We start from the raw sequence: 20610 nt of genomic DNA on the forward strand, positions 1-20610 counted from the left end.
GATGTCCCAGGAAGTTCAGCCCACAGTCAGGCTGTGTAATAGAAAGCTAGAATCGTCCTCCAAAGTCGTTTTCCAAAGGAACCTTTGGACAAGGATACACCAAACAGAAAGTAACAGCATCAGCTGTTCAATCTTAGTAGAAAGAAAATCAGCTGCTACACCTGTAAGGGAAACACAAAAACACCTGCAACATCTACAAGAAAACAACACTGACAATCATCAGCAGCACCTATAAAAACACAGACAACCTGTAAGAAAAAAATCATGAATTATAACAGAAACATCAGCAACACACAAAAAGCGTAAACATAGCTGTAGGTGTTTGTGATTAAACCCACAGGATGACAAAGTGACTGTCTCAGCATGCAGGTGAGTAAATGTGGGGGCAAAATATCAGGGATGAATACCGATCAGTGATTGTAAAAATGTGACCAGGCCACCACTAAGATTAGAGGAAGCCCAGGGGGCCCTGGGACCTGAGAGACCAGCTGCCACACTAGTATCAGCTTTAGCAAAGTTTTTCATTTGGATTTCAAATCAGGAGGACTTGAGTTTTACATATTGTTCCACCTGATGCACAGCCTTGAACTATTAACTGGTTTGACAACAAATCAAACTGGTTTGCTCTGACTTAATCTAAATACACTCAGTTTAATAACCACTTCCACTTCTAATAACCTGCTTCAATTACAAGTTATTTGCATGTTCATTTTGCATAAGAAATGAAAGCCAGTCATTTCAGCTGCTACAGATCTGCTGTTGCAGATCAAATGAGTGACGTTCTTTTGTGCATCATTGCTACATCAGGCAAGTGCTTTATCAAGGTTCAATCATAATTTAACATTTTTGTAACATGCTCATCTTAAAATGAGAACATATACAATTAGTGACGCACAATATGAAAAATCTTAACCAAAACCGATAACTGATCATTTTCTGCTTCTCATGGCCGATACCGATAATCTATATGTTCATATTTTTATGTTTATATTATAATCAGTTTGTGCTGGATGCAGTGATGAAAAACTGATATTTAAGTAGCTCTGGCCTATCTATAGCAGCAAACAAAAAGTTTTGGCTCTTCAAATGTTTTTTTTTTTTTTCATGTCATAACACATAAATGTGGTCATTTGCTGTAAATAACAGCAGCAAAAACATATCCTGAGTTCTGGAGTAATTGTAGATTTATAATACACACAATACTCTTTTTTGGGAAGACCAGAAAGCAGAGCATTCCAATAATATAATCTACTACAAATAAAAGCATGCATCAGCACCTTGGTGCTGGCAAGAGAGAGGAATGTTCGGACTCTGCTGATGTTTATAATACGATAAAATCCTGTTTTCAAGACATTTTCTAATATGTGGAATAAAATCCAGCTCAGAGTCGAAAAGGACACCCCACAACTGACTTTATGGGTCCTTGAGGAGCATGTATCCATACTTATTATACATGTTATAATATACATATAGAAACTTATTATACATAAAAGTCCAAATCTGCGCTGTTTCTTTTAAGCTTGAATTTGTAAACGTGATCATGTTTTAATACTGTTTTATCTAATGTTCTGTCTTTTCTTCTTTCTCTTTTGTTTTTAATTTTAAATCATGCTTCTTATTTTATTTATTCTAAAGCATTTTGAATCACTTTCGTTGAATTGTGCTATACAAATAAACTTGCCTTGCCTTACTTACGAAAAATTGTCCATCTATGAGATAGGAGTAAAACTATTTATCAAACAGTACCTGAGAGGCCAAACAGAATTTCCAGTCTGTACAATAAAATCTGGTGATCTACTGCAGTGGTCCCGAACCCTGGTCTTCAAGGCCGACTATCCTGCAGGTCTTAGATGATGTCTCCATGCTGCAACACACCTGCATTAAAGGGCTCTCTAACAAGCTCTGCACAAGTTTGCTAATGAGCCATTAATTCGGATCAGGTGTGTTTAAGCAGGGAGACATCTAAGACCTGCAGGATAGTGGGCCTTGAGGACCAGGGCTGGGGACCTCTGATCAGCTGTATCAAATGTGGCACTAAGATCCAGTGGAACCAGGACAGAATGTTTTTTAGAGTCCAAGTTACACCTGAGATCATTAACAATCTTAAAAATGGCCGTCTCGGTACTGTGGTTTGCCCTAAAACTAGATTGATATTTCTCAGAGATATTGTTTTTATTCAACAACTCATTTAACTGAATAAAATCAACTCTTTCTATAATTTTACTAAGAAACAGTAGGTTGGATACAGGCCGGTAATTATCAAGAATGTTGTTGAAATGTTGTGTAAATTCCTCTTCTTCAGAAGGGGCCTAACACTCCCGTATTAAAGGCAGTAGGGGAAACGCCCATCTGAAGAGAGAAGTTATGTTTACAATCTCACGCTCAAAGAAACCACAAAATGTTTCTAAAAGCGCTGTGTGAATAGGATCTAAAAGGCAGGTTGTTGGGTTTTTCAGTTTGTTTTGAAATTGCCCTCCTTTTTTTCTATGTGATTTCCATTTCAACTGAAATGACCTCCTTTTCGAGTGAAATTTGTCTCTCACACACACTAATAAAATTCATTTCATTCATACTAATGAAATTAGACCGAAGTTATCAAGAACACAATTCTTTGGTTCCTCTGTCTTCTGGGTTATCAGCATGAATGTTGAAATCACCCACAATGACTACACAAATTTCACAGCAGTTCAGCAAATTCATCAAAATAAGTTGGCTTGTACATGTAAATGAACAGCGCACGAGAGGGGAGATTCCTCTGGAGAGCTACAACTTTAAATGAAGCAAATTTTTACAAGAAATCTGCTTACATTGGATGGAGCGTTTAAGCAAAACAGCCACTCCTTGTGATCTAGCTTCACTCACAGAGCTGAAATTTGGAGGCGTTGATAAGAACAACTGAATAATTTTCTCTGTCTAACGAGGTTTCTGTTAGAAACATAAAAATTAAGTTTGTGTTTTGTCATAAAATAACTGAATAAAAATATTTTTTCCTGCCAAAGATCTGCTAGCTTCAGTGTTCATAAGGAATGAACACAAGATTTGATAAATTTATAGAATAATATATATGTATTGAATAAATGTTGTTTTTCTTAATAATTACCAGCCTTTTTGTTACCTATTAAAACAGGGATAAAGGAAATTAGTTACCTATTGGGCCCCAGCTTGGAAGGAGAGTCAATCTCCATAGACTCCCATGTTAAAAAGCCCAACTTCACAGCAGAAATAAACATGTTTAAAGCCTGGTACAAAAAAACATTTTTGGATTTATAGGTCAAGTTTATCTTCATGACAACTGGGATGGGGGGTTGAATTTTTCTATAACTCATCCGTTTAGATGTTATAAATCTTGAAATTCAGCATAATTAGGGGCATGTCCTTTTGACTGACAGGTATCCAATATCCACAGCAAGAAGGGAGAGTGTAGCACAACCACGGTTCTTAGCCACGCCTTAGCTTTTACCCACCTACCTCCGTTAGCCGGTTAGCTACCATTAGCTCCGGGTTAACTCGGTTAGCTCTTAGCTACAGGCAGCTCGGAGTTTGATGTGTTGATGGGTGTCAATCGTCCACCCCCACCTTCAGTCTCCCTCTCAGCTCCATCTCTTTGCCCATTTTTGGATTTTCTGGAAATGATTGCACGCATGACGCTGCCAAGATGGCAATGGTGGGAACCACCTAATGAGCTTCAATTCAGCTCTTCAGGAACCTACGAGTGACATCACTGAGGCTCTGTCCATGTTTTAAATATGGTCTATAAATGTTTTATGATTTCACTGACAGTGAATAAATTTCCAGTGAAATAATGATGTATTTTCTGTATGTTTACTTAGTTTTACAGTTTTCCTAAGTAAAGGTTTAAAAATGGATTCAACCTAGGTTCTGCCAAGTGAGAGTAAATTTCAGTCTTAAAATTGCAGTTTCCACACTTATTGACTCTTTCAGAATTATTACAACAACAGATTGAATAGAATGCCCCCTAGTGTTGGTGATAATTTCTAGGGTTAAAGGTCCCATACTATACATTTTTTCAACAATTTCATATGAGTGTCAGAGGTCACTGTATGTGTCAAGATCCACTACCCAGTACCCAAGGAAGTGGTTTTTACCTTCGTAATGTCATGAATGTTCCTATATTTGAATAGGTTTTGTATTTCAACACCAAATTCAAAAGCACTAACGTGAAGGAGTGAAGACCTAGCTTAAAAGAAGATAGACAGTTCATCCATCCGTCTTCTGCCGCTTATCCGGACTCAGGTCGCGGGGGCAGCTGCCTAAGTAGGAAAACCCAGACTGCCCTCTCCCCGGCCACATTCACCATCTTATCTGGGGGGATCCCATAGCGTTCCCAGGTCAGCCGAGAGATATAGTCCGTCCAGCATGTTCTGGGTCTTCCCCAGGACCTCTTTCCGGTGGGACGTGCCCGAAACACCTCACCAGAGAGGCGTCCAGGAGGCATCCTGACTAGATGCCCGAGCCACCTCATCTGGCTCCTCTTGATGTGGAGGAGCAGCGACTCTACTCTCAGCCCCTCCCGGATCGCTGAGCTGTTCACCCTATCTCTAAGGGAGAGCCGGAGAAAACTCATTTCTGCCGCTTGTATTTGCGATCTTGTTCTTTCAGTCACTACACTCATGACCATAGGTGAGGGTAGGAATGTAGATCGGCGGGTTAATTGAGAGCCTTGCCTTTTGGCTCAACTCCTTCACCACGACAGACCGATGCATAGTCCGCATCACTCCAGACGCCGCACCAATCCACCTGTCGATATCCCGCTCCATCCTTCCCTCACTCGTGAACAAGACCCTGAGATACGTGAACTCCTCCTCTTGGGGCAGGACCTCATTGCCAACCCAGAGAAGGCACTCCACCCTTTTCCGGCTAAGGACCATGGTCTCAGATTTGGAGGAGCTGATTCTCATCCCAGCCGCTTCACACTTGGCTGCGAATCGCTCCAGTGAGAGCTGAAGATCATGGCCGGATGAAGCCAACAGAACCACATCATCCGCAAAGAGCAGAGACCCAATCCTGAGGCCACCGAACTCGACCCCTGCACACCTTGGCTGTGCCTAGAAATTCTGTCCATAAAAGTTATGAACAGAATCTGTGACAAAGGGCAGCCTTGGCGGAGTCCAACCCTCACCAGAAACGACTGTGATTTACTGCCGGCAATGCGGACACTGGTGATACAGGGACCAGACAGCTCGTACAAGGGGGTCCGGCACTCCACAGGAGTCCCCGGGGGACACGGTCAAATGCCTTCTCCAAGGCCACAAGCACATGTAGACTGGTTCTGCGAACTCCCATGCCCCGTCCAAAACCCTGAAGAGAGTGTAGAGCTGGTCCACTGTTCCACGACCGGAACAAAAACCACACTGCTCCTCCTCAATCTGAGGTTCGACTATCCGACGGACCCTCCTCTCCAGCACCCCTGAATAGACCTTACCAGGGAGGCTGAGGAGTGTGATCCCCCTGTAGTTGGAGCACACCCTCCGGTCCCCCTTTTTGAAGAGGGGGACCACCACCCCAGTCTGCCAGTCCAGGGGAACTGTCCCCGATGTCCACGCAATGCTGCAGAGGCATGTTAACCAAGACAGCCCTACAGCATCCAGAACTTAAGGAACTCTGGGCAGACCTCATCCACCCCTGGGGCCCTGCCACAGAGGAGCTTTTCAACCACCTCAGCAACCTCAGCCCCAGAGATGGGAGAGTCAACACCAGGGTCCCCAGACTTGATGTCCAGAGTCGAGGTCAGCAGCCCCCTATCCCCACTGTACACAGTGTTGATGAAGCACTGCTTTCCCCTCCTGAGCCGCCGGATGGTGGACCAGAATCTCCTAGAAGCCGTATGGAAGTCATTCTCCATGGCCTCTCCACACTCCTCCCATGACTCCACACCACAAAAGTGTAAATTATTATAAAACTACATATTCATATGAGCAGTGTTAACGACTTAAGATCTGACTCTATTGAGTTGGTTTTTTACAGCAACAGAGCAAATCATCAACACAGCAGTGTGTAAAATTTATACTTCTCCGTGTTAAATGAGTCACCAGTGTTAACTGTCACGGCCCCTTTTTCTTTGTGGCCATGTTCTTTAATTATGTATGTGTGTAGGTGAAGCTGGAGTGTATCTGGCTGAGCGTGCGTGCGTGCGTCAAGGGCCCGACACACTGCGCGTATAAAAGATCCGCCTACGGCCAGCTCAGGGGCACTTTCCATTTCCAGGCCGCACCTTCGCCCGCTGCACCTTGTCGTTGGCTTTGCTTTTGGTTTAGTACTACACCATACAACACTGCACTCATTATATTCTTTCACACAACCATGCACGCACCTACACTTCTGATTCTGCAGACAGCCACACTCCATGGTTATCTTATTTTGCCTTAATTTTGGTTAATCTTTCGTTAATAAATATTCATGATTGGCCTTATTGGATTGTTTGGTGTGCTTTTGTTACAGCCGTGAGCCGGGTTATGACATAACTTTCAGTAACTCAGTACAGTGTTTAAAATCATTACAGAGTTGATTTGTCATGACAGCAGAGGATTTTATCATCACTGCTGAGAATCACATTTTACTCTATACAGAGTTACTTGTTATGTAGTGTTAAGTTTTATTTACACACACAGTGTTAGCCAGTGTTAAATTTTTACTCAATTTTTAGTTCATTTTACTCTAAAATGACACTATGGAGAGAGTTAATTTAACTTTTTCTGTGTTGATTTAACACTGCAAGATTTGCTGTGAGGCATCACGCCACACACGCAAGCAGCAGCAGAATATATACATTACATATAATCGATTATGTTGTGTTGCTGCATCAATGCAGAATTGTCTATGTGCACATCGTGATGCATTGTAGAAACAATTAAATTTAAAACCCTTTAATCAGGGTGCTGTGGAAAGTGTTCACACCTCCTGTATCACTGTGTGAATCAGCAGCTGCTCAGCAGGAGACAGAAAAGCGCTGCAGAGAGTGGTGGAGTCTGAGCAGACAATCACCAGCAATGGCCTGTTACATTTACTCCTCCTGATTTATATGATAAAGGACCTCACCCTACTATGCACACAGTATGTTAGGACCATTTATAAACCTCTTTGTATGTAAATAGGGATGTCTGACTAGCAATGAGCAACCATGTCTTCACCAAAATGGTCCTATTTCTTGGTCTCGAAGATGACAACAGAATTGCTGTTAGCAAAACCTGTTCAGTGAGAATTCTGAGAGGAGGAACAAAGGCTTCAAGTTTTAACACAATAAATCTAATATTACCTAAAAAATCGTCATTGCAGCAAAGCAGAATGGAAAGAATATTAAGCAGCCGTGGCAGTAGCTAGCAGTGCTAAAGTTAAGCCGACGAGTCTTCACGGATGTGCCCCTCCCTGCCCTCAATAATATCATTGCCACATGCATCCACCGCTTGAGCAACAAGAACGGACTACACGTAAGTTTTACCACAGACATATGGACGTCCGATGTTAGCCAGCATGCTAAGCTTGACGTCTCAGTGGTTGGATCAAGTTTTTAACATGCAAAAAGCAATGCTGCACGCTGTGGGGAGGTTAAATGTTGAAAGTAGAAATCATTGAAGTTTTTTTTTTTTTTTTTATCTTGAACTATTAGATTTTCAGAAAAAATCTCTGTGATGCCTGATGCAGTCAAAGCATTCACAATTCTGTAAACCTTTGGTAGAATTTTCACTTCATTTTTGAGGATGCACATTATTTTATTTATTTGATTTGCATTTTTGTAATTGAGGCTGACAGTTTGTCAGAACATATAATTTCATATTTGAACACAAACACCTTTGGAGATAAACCATATATCTGCTACACAATTTTGAAGGGATGCACTTTGTTGATTGAATTGATTTTTGAGGTTCTTTTAGTTGTTTATAAATATGTAAATGGTCTCAAGCCATCTTATTTATCAGACCTCTTTTAGGATTATGAACCCTTGCAGACCCGAAGGTCCTCTGGTACCAACCTTTTAGTCGCTTCCAGTCAGAACCAAAACCTTTGGAGAGGCCTCCTTCACCCACTACGGCCCTTGACAGTGGAGCCGCCTGCCAGAAAACATCAGGGCTGCAGAGACTGTTGATGTTAAAACAAAACAAACAAAAAAATGTGCAAAAAAGTGTGAAAGATTATGATCAGGTGTGTGTTTTAAAAATTGTTGTGTGTTTTTAAATAGAGCACTTTGTGCTTTTTTTTTTTTTTTTTTTTTTTTTTTGACAATTGCCTCATTAATAAAATTTGATTGATTTGATACGACCATGTCTTTGTGACTAAGTGTATTGAGTTGCTGACATGTGATTGGCTGATTGGATATTTGTGTTAACAAGCAGGTGATCAGTTGGAGCTGGTGAAGCGGACGATGAGGATGATAATATGCTTAACAAGACTAGATTTGAGAGCTGAGACCAGGATTTTGTACAGCTTTATGCTTTGATTGTTAGATAAAACAGCTGCACCCTTACAATTTGGCCAGTGTGTGAATATATCTGGAGCCAGTCAGCTGATTCTCAGCTCTGAGGAACACGTCACCTTCCCAGGTGCAGAGGCCTTGAGGCAAATCAGTCATTTGTCATTTAAAACCTGTTTTGAGTTGTATAGAAGTGGCTGTATGTGTCAGAATAAACATTCTTCATCTATAATGTAAATCGCTTCCAATTTTGCATGTTGTTGAGAGTAAGAAGAAGAATATCTGCAGCCACAGACTGAAGGAGCAGAACAGAGAAGGATCGAGGATGGAGAAGGTTCTGTTCATCGCCGCTGCTTCAGGTTAATGGTTTTAATTATCTGTAATGTGGCGTCCTCATGAAGAGAGAATAAACTTTTTCTTTCTTTCAGCAAGCCTGGATTTTTCTTCTTTCATTGCTGTAGTTGATACACATGCAAACTTTGCTTTAAGAAGTTATTTTATGTTTATTTTAATTATTTTTCTTTAACTGCCAAAAACAACTCGTTTTTTAAAAATGTAATGTAGAACATGATCACACTAATCTTGATGTTTAATCGATATGTCTCTGCAGCCCTGTGTGCTGCCTCCCCTGCCATTAAAGGTCGGAACTATTTCATTAATGAGGAGAAAACCTGGACTGAAGCTCGGAGTTACTGCAAAGAAAAATACACAGACATGGTTACTGTAAGCAGCATGGAGGATGTGGAGATCCTGAACGGCATGAAAGGAATAGTGAATGAGGTAAGCAGCAGAAACAGCAGAATTAAACTACTTTTCTAGTTTCCTTTATGTTTAAAGCGTTTGTAAATATTATAAAGGCCTCATATGGAAGGAAACATTTTATTTACTTGGCTTTAACCTGTTAGTTTTCATTTGATGCTTCTTTCTACAACTCCACATTCCAGAGATGTTGTACTTCTTAATCAGATATAAAATATAGATAAGTTATTTCAAGTTACTTTTCAGATGAATATTTAATATAGAAAATTTGATGAGTGTGGGCTCAATATGAACATAAGACATATGCACATAATTTTAAAGTTTGCATCTGTAAATCAAGCTGTAAAAATAATCTGACTGAAAAATTCAAGTTTGCAAATGTACCCTGTTAACAGATGCAAAGCACAAAATTGTGTGAAGTTGTGGTTTGTGAATTATGTCCATATCTTTTTACTTCTATCTGATTGGATGGCTACAAATCAAATTATCCAATCAGACAGCATACAGCTTCCCCGACTTCCCATGCCTCTGCAGGCTCTTAAAGGGGAGTAGAGTTTCAACGTAGACAAACGCGTGAGTACGTCTGTTACTAATACGGCAGCGGCTACCCCGAAATCCAAGTGCCGTTTTAACAGTTACTGCGGCGCATGGAGAGCGAGAGAGAGATGGAGGAGAAAGTGATGGTTTGCAGAGAGAAAGACAGTCTGAAGCACCTGCTGCTGGAGTCTCGGAGTGAATAATATCGGTTTATGTTCGAGTGTGATGTCTGTCACTAATAAACAATCTTTGCACTCATGTTGCATGCTTTGAGTGTCCCAGTCAGAGTTAAATAAAAAGAACAGCAGAGTGGATGCAGCACGAGCTCTGAGCGACGTCTCCGTGTGTGTTCCAGTTACTACATAAGATTCACTACAAATGTATGAGGGATGTCTACATCGGCAGAGACGTCTGGGAGGAAGCTCCTAAAAGGAAAAAGAGAGAGAGAGAAAAGACAGCCAACAGTTTATCACATTCATTTTAAAGCTCCACACTTGAACTGAATCATTTCATTTCGTCTGATAATGTTACAAACTTCATGACATTCATTTTGTCACAGAAACGGTCGGTCCCAATGTCATCTAATAAACCACTCTGGTCGCACCATCACCCATCTTTAAAATAGATCTACTCCCCTTTAAATACCTGCAGTGGTGCAAAAGGACGGGGAGCTGTCTGCTCTCTGATTGGGTAGTTTGATTTGTCACCATCCAATCAGATAGAAGTGTAAAGATATGGACAAAATTCGCAGCCACAACTTCAGAGTCTCGCACGCAGTTTTGTGATTTGCATCTGTGAAAATGGTTTTCACAAAAGAACTTTTTTCCCCACAAACACAAATCTCTTTTACAACCATGCAGATCTTTTTCTGCACATTTGCAAACTTGAATTTTTCAGGCAGATTGTTTCGACAGGGTGACAAGCTTGATTCACAGATGCAAACTGAATTTATGTGCAAACATTCATTTACAACTGCAAAATCTTTGTAGCTGAATATTGAGCTCATAGATGAGCCTTTAGCAGCACAATTTTATTAAAAATAAAAAATCTGGGATTTTATTCACTGAAAGTTGTCAAGGATATCTCCTCCCACACATCCCAGATTGTCTCTGTCCAGCAGTGGTTTTTACATAAAGTTTGCATCATAAATGACTCCAGGTACTGACTGGTCGAAGGTGACGACACTGGTTTACCTACAGCCAATAGGAATGCTGCCTGATGAATAATGCAAACGTCTTCACACTGGATTTTGTCGGCATCTGGGGGGCTGGAAGCAGCCGACACCAATAGATCAGATACATTTGTTTATGGAAATCAGTGTTTTTATTCACATCCACAGTGTGGCACATTATGTTTCAGGGTTTAATTTATTTCTGGTCTCATGATCAAATTATTAATTAAATGCCTGGAGAGAATTTCATCTTGCAGAATTGTTTTTATGATTTTCTCTGGGACTAATGGCTAACAGGAAAAACAGTGAAAACGTCATATTCAACAACATCAATGTTACTGTGACATGATCATGTTTGTAAGCACACTTTTCTGTGTTCCTCTTTGCTTCTGTTTCTGATTGTATTATGAGTAGATACTAAGGGACACATTTTCCATGTTGGAGTGACAACGTGGGCTGAAATGATAACGTGCACAGAAGTAGTTTGATCCAGCATCATGCTAATTTAGAAATTATTCTGATTATGGTGTTTACATGAGTTGCAGATTTAATATTACCCATCATATTCCTGTCATGTTGCAGAGCATATTGAAATAATAAAATAAGTGATGTCTCGGTTTGAAATTGCAAGGTTTTTACCATGTCCCTCAGAACACGCCTCACCTCACCGGACCAATGAAGTAATACTTTACTGTCCTACCCTTCTTACCCAGTTCAATTAAGAAACAAAATTACTCCAAAATTACCACCATCAACTCAGCTCTGACAGTCTGGTGGAAAGTTTTCCGAATTCAGAAACTTTCCACTATTTTCAGCTGCAGAATCCCTCTATCACCATCACTCTGTTTACTTGGAAATAATCTGCCAATGAAACATAGAAATCTGCTTCTTATTTCTCTATCGCCAAGAAAACTATTCTTCTCAAAAAATCCTTTGCATCTCAGTCATGGACCAGCCTTCCCATAGATTACATCACCCTGGATAGAAATACGTTCATTTACAATTTATTTATATTTTTTTTTATATTTTTATACTTTTTTTCTTTTCTCTGTAGGTATTGTTACTTTGTTATGGTGACTAATATTACTTTAATTCTTATTATTATTATTATTATTATTATGATCTTTTAGTTATTACTACAATTATTGTGATAATACTGGTAGTGGTGGTAGTACTATTTTTAATAGTATCACTGTTATTGTTACTCAGAAGGACATGCTAATAGTTTTGTCATTATTTATTTATTTTTTATTCACATTTTCATTCACATTTAAAAATGGTTGTTGATGAGGATGATTACTATTATATGTCAAAGTTGATGATAATACAACTATTATTATTATTAACAACAACAATGTCTAGCTTATGCATTTATGTCCCCTGAGTCCAGTGGGTTATGGTCGACCCTGGGGTGGACCGTGGGGATGGTGGTTGATGCTCCCTGACCCCTTACCCCTTGTTTGTCCCCACAGGAGCAGCACAGCACTTTTTACTCACAAGAGTTGCTCGTTAGTGTGTAACAGATCCTTAAAGTTTGTCCAGGTAACTCTCCCTGGGACCTGAGAATGAATACTTTTGATTTATTGTGTGGCGCTCCAAAATGAATGATGGACACACAGCAGTGCATATTAGTGTTGTGTAGATGGAGAGCTGGCTTTGCAGTCCTCTTATCTGCACAACAAACCTTAAATTACAACTATTTTTTCTGTCCTCTAAACAAATGAACGCAGAGCATCAGGACTGCCAGTTTTGCAAATCAAGGAAACCCATCAGTGGTACTGTGATTAATCAGTACTCTGTTCATCTGAATGTCTTTTTGAAATATTTTTCCAACTAAGTGGCCCCAAATAAGTGTGTTCTGTCAAAATTTGACCTAAAAGGTCCTTCAGATTTCTAAATACATGTTATCAAGCACAGAAAAAACAATTTTTTATATTTATTTTAATATATGTCTTAAATTCCCTCTAAAGTCCCATTTATGCTGCCTTGCATATGTACATAAAAAGGGACACCCGTTTCAAACGCTGTCATGCTTCCATACGTCTTTTTGTTGCCATGGTTGCTAAGTCAGTTCCTCCACTAGGGGGCAGTGCTGAGTTCAGACTTCACTCCTGCGATCTGACGTCAGTTTCAGACACCGGTTGTCAGCCGTAATGCACCGTTATGAAGATGTTTCCAACCGCCTAACACACCCTAAACACTTGCATAGCCTTTCTTCAAAAGCTTGCAAAATTTCTACAGTTGTCCTCGTCTTCATTCTTCTTCTGCTTTATTTTTTCTTCCTGTTCCAGGAAGATGAAGAAAAAACCAACGCAGGAGACAGACAAAACCGTCCATCTGCATGTCCGTCTTCTATATCAGGCATAAATGGGCCTTAAGACTCCACATAAACACAAAAATTTCACAAATGATAATATGGTTGAAGTCACAGCATTTATGAGATTCAGAGGTATACTCAACAATAAAGAAGAATATAAATAGAAATACGTCAAAAGATTGTCTTGAAATGCTCGAAATGTTTAAATTTTGGACAAGATAAAATATTTCATATCACTTCTGAGACTAAAGAAACCCCTTCCTTGGTTTCAGAAACCCTGGATCGGTTTGTCTAATGGCACACTAAACTGGACCTGGTCCATGGCAGACAAAGATTTCTACACACAAAATGAGGCTGGGTTTGCAAACTGGGCACCTGATGTGCCGGACTACATCAACAGCGAAGTTCAGTGTGCAGCGATGAATAACGCCGGCCAGTGGAACCCTGCATCTTGTGAAAATCCCCTTATATCAGTCTGCTCTAAAGTCAATGGTGAGGATTTTCAGTAAAGTAGAAAAAATGAGGACAAACCAGTTCAGGATGATGATTTTTGCCTGTCTCTGTCTTTGTTTGTCTAAAGATAATAATGTGTTTGTAAATGAAAAATCTCCTGGTTATCATGGAAGAATGAATAAATGTGGAATGCACCCAGCTGAGGTGTGCAGCTTAAATCAGTTTCATCATTTTTTTTCTTTCTTTTTCAATTCATTAAACAATTTTCTATGATTTGTCAATCAGTGTTCAACGTAAGAGTTTTGGAAGCAGATGTGCAACAAGAAATGTACAAGTTTTAATGTATGATTCAACATATTTCTTCATTTTCAGGCTCAGACGTGTCATTTTTCCCCATCAACACTGAAAAGTCGTGGACTGACGCTCAGAGCCACTGCAGAGAGTCTTACACAGACCTGGCCAGTGTGAGAAACATAACAGAGAATGAGGAAATAAGCAATATGATACCCGAAGGACAGTCAGCCTGGACCGGTCTTTTCAGATACCCGTGGAAGTGGGTGGATGGGAGTATCTTCTCATTTAGCTACTGGGGAGTCAATGATCCAGGTCGTGCGAATGATAACTGTGTAGCGGTAGACTTTGCAGATTCTGGAAAATGGAAAATCTTTAACTGTAGCGAGACAAGAACATTTATTTGCTACAAAGGTAAGCCGCGATTTATTTACTGTTTATTTTTCATTTTCTGTACCATAGATACAGTAGAGACAATCCATGCTAATAACTAATATTATATAAAGCTACCATGGTTGTGTTCAGCTGATCACCTAACACCACCATCTTAATTTAACTTGGTAGCATGTTAGCATGGTAACATTTACAAGAACATTTATTGTAGAGTTGAGTAATGGTGGAAGTTTATTTCAAGAATTAATGATAAAATATTCGGTCTATTGAATATTTTAAGAATCATAAATGAAAAGAACTGTGCAGGAGTCCTGATCCAGTCGTCATTTCTTTATCGGTGATTTTGTTTTAAAATATATTGCATTGGGTGGGGGGAGGGGGGCTTCTATGTTGTAGAGGCAGATTCGTGAGAAAATATCCAAAAAAAAAAAAACAAAGGCAGCCTCCAAGGATTTTAAAAGTTTGATAAAATTCAGGCACACATTGGTTCCACATCTCACATCAGGTGAAATTATTTAAAAAACATTAATGCCTCTGATTCTTCCCCTTAGCAGGGAGGCTGCATGGGGTCCAAGCCTGTTGTCAGGATGGCACTGGCCCACCCTGGACCCCCACTTTAACCGCTCGTGTCAACAGTTCTCCAGCTTTCTGGAGCTTTCTATTCCCATTTCTTTATTTTTATCAGCGAAAACAGCAAAGATCAGACAGTTTGACAGACAGAAAACAGGATTTTAGCAGCAGAACGGTGATTCCCAAAGAGCTGTTAGCAGAAAACTTGGCATATTTCAGACAATGTTGTAACAAATTTACCATGTTAATGTTTATGTAAACAAATATCTGTGACGTTGAGATGTTTACTTGCTTATAGAGACAAATTATGTTAAAGAAGATTCATTTATCTGGACACCCTCAGTATCTGAACCAGTCCAATCCATCTAGGTTTTGTAGAAACCTTTTAACCTGGATCTTAAGTCTGAACTGACCAACAGACCTGCATTCACCATGCTAAAGATTAAAACAAGAAATAAATCAAAGATTAAAAGTAAAGAACAAAAAGGCAAAACAAAAACAAACAAAAAAAGACAAAACAAAGAGACTATGACAAGTAAAAATTATTTACTTCCATGAACACCAAGTAATGTAAAAATAAACTAACATCCAAATATAGTGAAGGAATTACTGAGAGGTTTCATATCAGCCACATTCACCTGCAGAGGATGGCTGTGCAAACAATCAGTCACTTTATTATTATTATTTATTTTTTTATCTTTAAAGCACCCTTTTCAAAACAAGTGGTGAGACTGAGGCTGACGAGACCCTCTGTGGATCTAAATGACCCTACCATGCTGGACGCATTGCTGACTCAGGTACATCATGTCCTGGAATAACACATGAACTAAGGGTTTAGACTGTCTCTACAATCATGATCCTGGTTGGCCTCAGACATGACCGACCAGTTGATTGGACCTACAGTTACCTTGATAAAACATCTGGACAAAGTGACTCAAAAAGTTTTCTTCTCTAATTCTGATTCCTAAAGTGTTTCAGAGGTATAAAAAAATAAATAAATTAATAAAAGAAATCCACTAATGTTCTTCATATTTTCTTTTCCTAAACCTAAATGAGAAATTGTAACATGAACTTTTATCAATTTTCTGATTTGTGCTCAGAACAAAACTAGAAAAAAAACATTTAATGATTTTTTTTTTTAGTCAAGCTAAATCTTGACATTCTGGTCCAGTTGTTGGTGGTAATCCATTAAATTGTTGCATGGCAAAACAAATACATCATCATGGCTGATTGTGTGTGTGTGTATGTGTGTGTGTGTGTGTGTGTGTGTGTGTGTGTGTGTGTGTGTGTGTGTGTGTGTGTGTGTGTGTGTGTGTGTGAGATCAGTTAACCTAACATGCGTGTCTTTGTCTGTTGGTGGATTTATTGTTGTATTTGGTTCAGGAATTCAGTCATGTTTCTTGTCTCAGTTCAAACAGAACCTGATGGCTCAGGGAGTGGGTGGAGACATCAAACTGAGCTGGAGAAAACAGTCCGATGGAAAAACCTTCCACAAGGAAAGAAGGCAGGACGCCACTTCAGGGAACGACGGAATCTAACAGGGAAGATGTTTCTCTGTTGATCTCAGTTGAGAACTAGATTAATATAGTTGTTGTAAAGAATTGTTTGTGTAGAAGCCCTTCCTGGACGGAGGCTGATATTTTTTGAGGTGCTGTCTAGATGGGGTAGGACTCTGTTAGATGTGCAGTTTTTAAACATTAATGGAGGAGTAAGCACTGCTGACTGAACACTGCATTCAGGTGATGAGTTCCTGTTGGTGAAATTAATCAGTTTGTAGAGATTTATGAATATTCTTACATGTCCTCAGACTGTTTTATCTAAAAAGATGACAGTTTATGATGATCTAAGATCAGAATTCATACCTCTATAAATGTCACAAAAACAGGAAGTGATGTCATTTTTTAATTTAGGTTTTATGCGTGAACTGTAAAGTTATAGATATAGTTTTGGGGTTGATTCATTTCATGTGATGAAAAGTATCTGTAATATCTCATACAGGTGAATAGAAATGTTCTGGTGATGCTTTCACTTTGTCAAAAACAACAGATGTTTAGATTTGAATGTTTTGTTCTTTATCTTCAAATCATTGTAATAGTTTTAGATGGATGACCAAATAAAAACAATTAATCCAGATTCTCTTGGTGGTTGGAAACTGTGTTTTGTGTAATTGTGAACACCTAAACAGGATCAGCCTCAATCACAGAACCTGAGGAAACATTTCAAATGTGAGAACTTTGTGTTAAACATGTAGACGTGTTCATTTCAGGCAGACTCGATAAGAAAGTCTGATCCACGAAAACAAGGTGAGAGCAGCTTCTGGAAGTTAAAGAAGATGGTTATTAATTCTAATTAACTGTGTTCAACCTGAATAGTTGATGAGAAAAGAATTCAGATGAATTCAATTCAGTTTTATTGGTATGACACCAATTCACAACAAAAGTCGTCAAGGCTGCTAAACATCCAATAGAAAAACAATCCATTTAACTCAAATCCATTATGATCCACATTAATCAGCTTTGTGATGATTGTAAAACATAAAATAACAGTACCAATAAGTACCAAGTAACAAGCCAAAGTATACCCAACGATTTCAGCTCATATTGAAAGCCAGGGAAAAGAGATGCGATTTCAATCTGGACTTAAATTGATCTCCGGACTGAGAGGATCTGACAAACAGAGGAAGAATGTTCCATAGTCTGGGTGCCGCCACAGAAAAGGCTTTGTCTTTGTAAGAGTCCTCAGCTGGAAGAAACTGGCCTTGATCACCGCACTAATGCTCTTATGAAATTTAAACAGAGGATCAACTATCACACCCAGATTTTTAACAAGAGGACGGCAGTAAGAGGATAGAGGACCAATCACACCGTGAGGTGGTCCTCTATGCAAGAGGTGGATTTGTTTATAATTTAATTTTTATTTATTTATTTTTTTCACATCCTCTTTTAGTGTTGTCCCAATTTCTGTCCAGATGGTCTTTATTTCCTGCAACTCCTTGGCCACATTGTTAATAGCGGTGATTGTGTCCCCGGTTGCTGCGGTGCTAGGTGGAGTCTCTGGCCTCACCCTCTCCAACCACAGGTGTAGCACCGTGGACTGGAGCACCCAGGAACTAGAAAGAAATATTATTTAACACTAAATAAACTGGTACCAATCTCAGATATATCTGTACATATTTATTTTATGAATGAAAAGTTTTTGTATTTCTCTCTATTTTGTCTTTGTCTTCTTCTTCTTCTTCTTACCCTTTTACTCATATTCCTCTTTTTCCCCTTTTCTCTGCCTTTTTCTTGTGGTTTTTTTATTTCTCTCCTTTATGTCCTTGTCTTTTTTTTTTTCTTTTTTTCTTGTTGTCTTCCTCTCATGTGTTCTTTTGTCCCTTTTTCTCAGTCTTTGTATTTTCTCCTTTTTGTCTTTGCGAGCCTTGGTCTCAGCAAATTTTGCAATGAGGAGATCCATATCCACTGACTTACTGACTTCTTGCTCGATGGAGAGAACAGCGATCGCAGACAGCCTCTCCTGTGACATTGTTGACCTCAGATATGTTTTAATTAGCTTCAGCTTTGAGAAACTTCTTTCACCTGAAGCTACTGTCACAGGGAGAGTGAGCATAAGTCTGAGAGCTATACTCATATTTGGATATAGGTCTAGGAAATTCTCCTTATAGATATAATCAAGCATCTCAGAAGGTGATGAGATGTGTGTGGGGAAGGATCTAACTGCACTCTTTACCGTAAGTTTCAGGTCCTCTGCATCAATATCATCCATTCTCTGCTCCAGTCTGTGGCAGCATTCATCTAGCTTCCCTTCCTTCTCAGTGCTTCTCATGATGTCAGTGGAGTAGAGAAATCCATACAGCTCATAGAAGGTTTCCATGTGTGAAAATCTCTCATTTAATGTAATAAGAGCTGTATCAATGAGAGGCAAGAAAATTCTCTTTTGTAGGTCTCTTGACTGAGTTTGCTCTTCCTTCATACTCAAACTGTTGGGCTGTTCATCTCTTTGGCACCTCTGGCCAGCTCATCTCCACCTCAAGCCTCTCTCCCTGGCCTCTGTTTTGGCAGTGTTGGACCCATCATCCTGAAATTCCTGAAGGAATTCTGTCACTGCCCCGATTTCTTTCCTGACTGCCTCAATTGAAACTTTCTGGCTCTGCAGGTTCTTGCTGGCTTTATTTATCTGGAACAACACATTGTACCACACAACAGTACTTACCACAAAAGGCCATCTCTGCATCTCCTGGCAGATGCTTCCAGCTGTTGAAACAACTTCTGCATCCCTTTTCTCCATGGCATATTCATTTAGCGCAGTCAATGCGTCCACAATTCCAGGAAGCTGGTAGCGAAGAGCTTTGATAGCTTCAACCCTGGACTCCCACCTGGTTGTTGACAATGCCTTCAGTGTGAAGTTCTTGACGTGCTGTGTGAGAATGGACAACGGTGAACTGAGGAGCTGAAGCGAGTGTAGAGTCGCTGCAGCAGACCAAAGAAGCTGATGGATGTCACAGATGACTTGGCAGCATCCCCAACAACAAGGTTCAAAGTGTGACTTCCACAAGAAACACACAAAGCCTTGCTGTTTAGTTCTAATACACTCTTTTGGACTCCATTCTTTTTACCCTGCATGTTACTGCCGTTGTCGTAAGACTGGCCACGACAGTTGGAGAGGTCCAAACGTAGTGTTTCTAGGTGCCCTAAAAATGACTTGCATAAGCCTCTTCCTGATGTGTCAAGCGCCTGAAGAAAACCAACAAAGTGCTCATGAATGGAGATACCTTTTGAAGTTTCACAATTCACAATCCGTAGCACCACTGAAAGCTGCTCCTTGTGACTGAGTCGGGAGCGCAGTCCATGATAACAGCATAATATTTAGCTTTTTTTTACTTTCTCCACAATTACATCGATTGTGCACTTTGCTGCAAGCGAGATGAGTTCATTTTGAATGTGTTTACTTAAGTAATTGTCACTTAGCTCTTTGACCTGACTTCTCCTCAGATGCTCTCTCATAAATGGGTCAAACTGAGACATGAGTTGAACTTGCCCATAAATATATCCATTTCCAGTCTCAAACAGCCTGTCAGAGTGGCCACAAAATGCTAGATTACGCTCTGCCAGATGGTTAACAATCACAATTAATCTCGTCAGAGCTTCTTTCCAGCGATTGACTTCGAGAGAAAGAAGATTTTGGTTCACCTGATCTATAGCTGTGTGTGTCTGGAGTTTCTGTAATAGGCTGCGCCAAGCGTCCATATTTGCAATGTGCTCAGCTGACTTTTCATGCTGTCTTAGGTGGGCTGAAAGATTTTTCCAGTCATTAAACCCATCTTTACTCAGCTGATTGCTCCTTCCTCTGTTTCCAAAAAGGTGGCAGCAAAAACAAATGACACAGTCCTTCTTCTCACTGTACACAAGCCATGATCTGCTGATCTGTTCTGCATTTTTCATTTGCATATAATAATTGCTGCTGGTAAATCTGCGCCCGTCTTCATTTCTTGGGAAGATTCTGTCCTTCAACTGAAGTGGTCCTCTCTGCACTATTGAGCAGCGTGCACTATCAGACAGCTGTTTTGGCCAGAGTGCTGGGTCATCTTCAAGAAAAACACTGACTAACAGAGTGGATGATGCTGGACTCTCAGCATCCTCACATCAGCATCCTCAAAGTCTGGCTGGATAATTTCAAAACTCTCACTGTCACAGC

At 39.9% G+C, this 20610-nt stretch overlaps 1 protein-coding gene across 1 annotated transcript; it reads left to right on the forward strand.

The window, feature by feature from the left end:
• The first annotated feature begins 8720 nt into the window (after window positions 1-8720).
• On the forward strand, window positions 8721-17041 carry LOC121651067 (C-type mannose receptor 2-like). The gene is made up of 6 exons (XM_042002925.1): window positions 8721-8784; window positions 9036-9205; window positions 13482-13701; window positions 14035-14367; window positions 15622-15713; window positions 16326-17041. Exons 1-6 carry the CDS (start codon window positions 8751-8753, stop codon window positions 16452-16454), a joined length of 978 nt encoding a protein of 325 aa, XP_041858859.1. The 5' UTR covers window positions 8721-8750; the 3' UTR covers window positions 16455-17041.
• The last annotated feature ends 3569 nt before the right edge of the window (window positions 17042-20610 follow it).

Source organism: Melanotaenia boesemani, chromosome 13 (assembly GCF_017639745.1).
Source record: "Melanotaenia boesemani isolate fMelBoe1 chromosome 13, fMelBoe1.pri, whole genome shotgun sequence".
Classification (NCBI taxonomy): Eukaryota; Metazoa; Chordata; class Actinopteri; order Atheriniformes; family Melanotaeniidae; genus Melanotaenia; species Melanotaenia boesemani.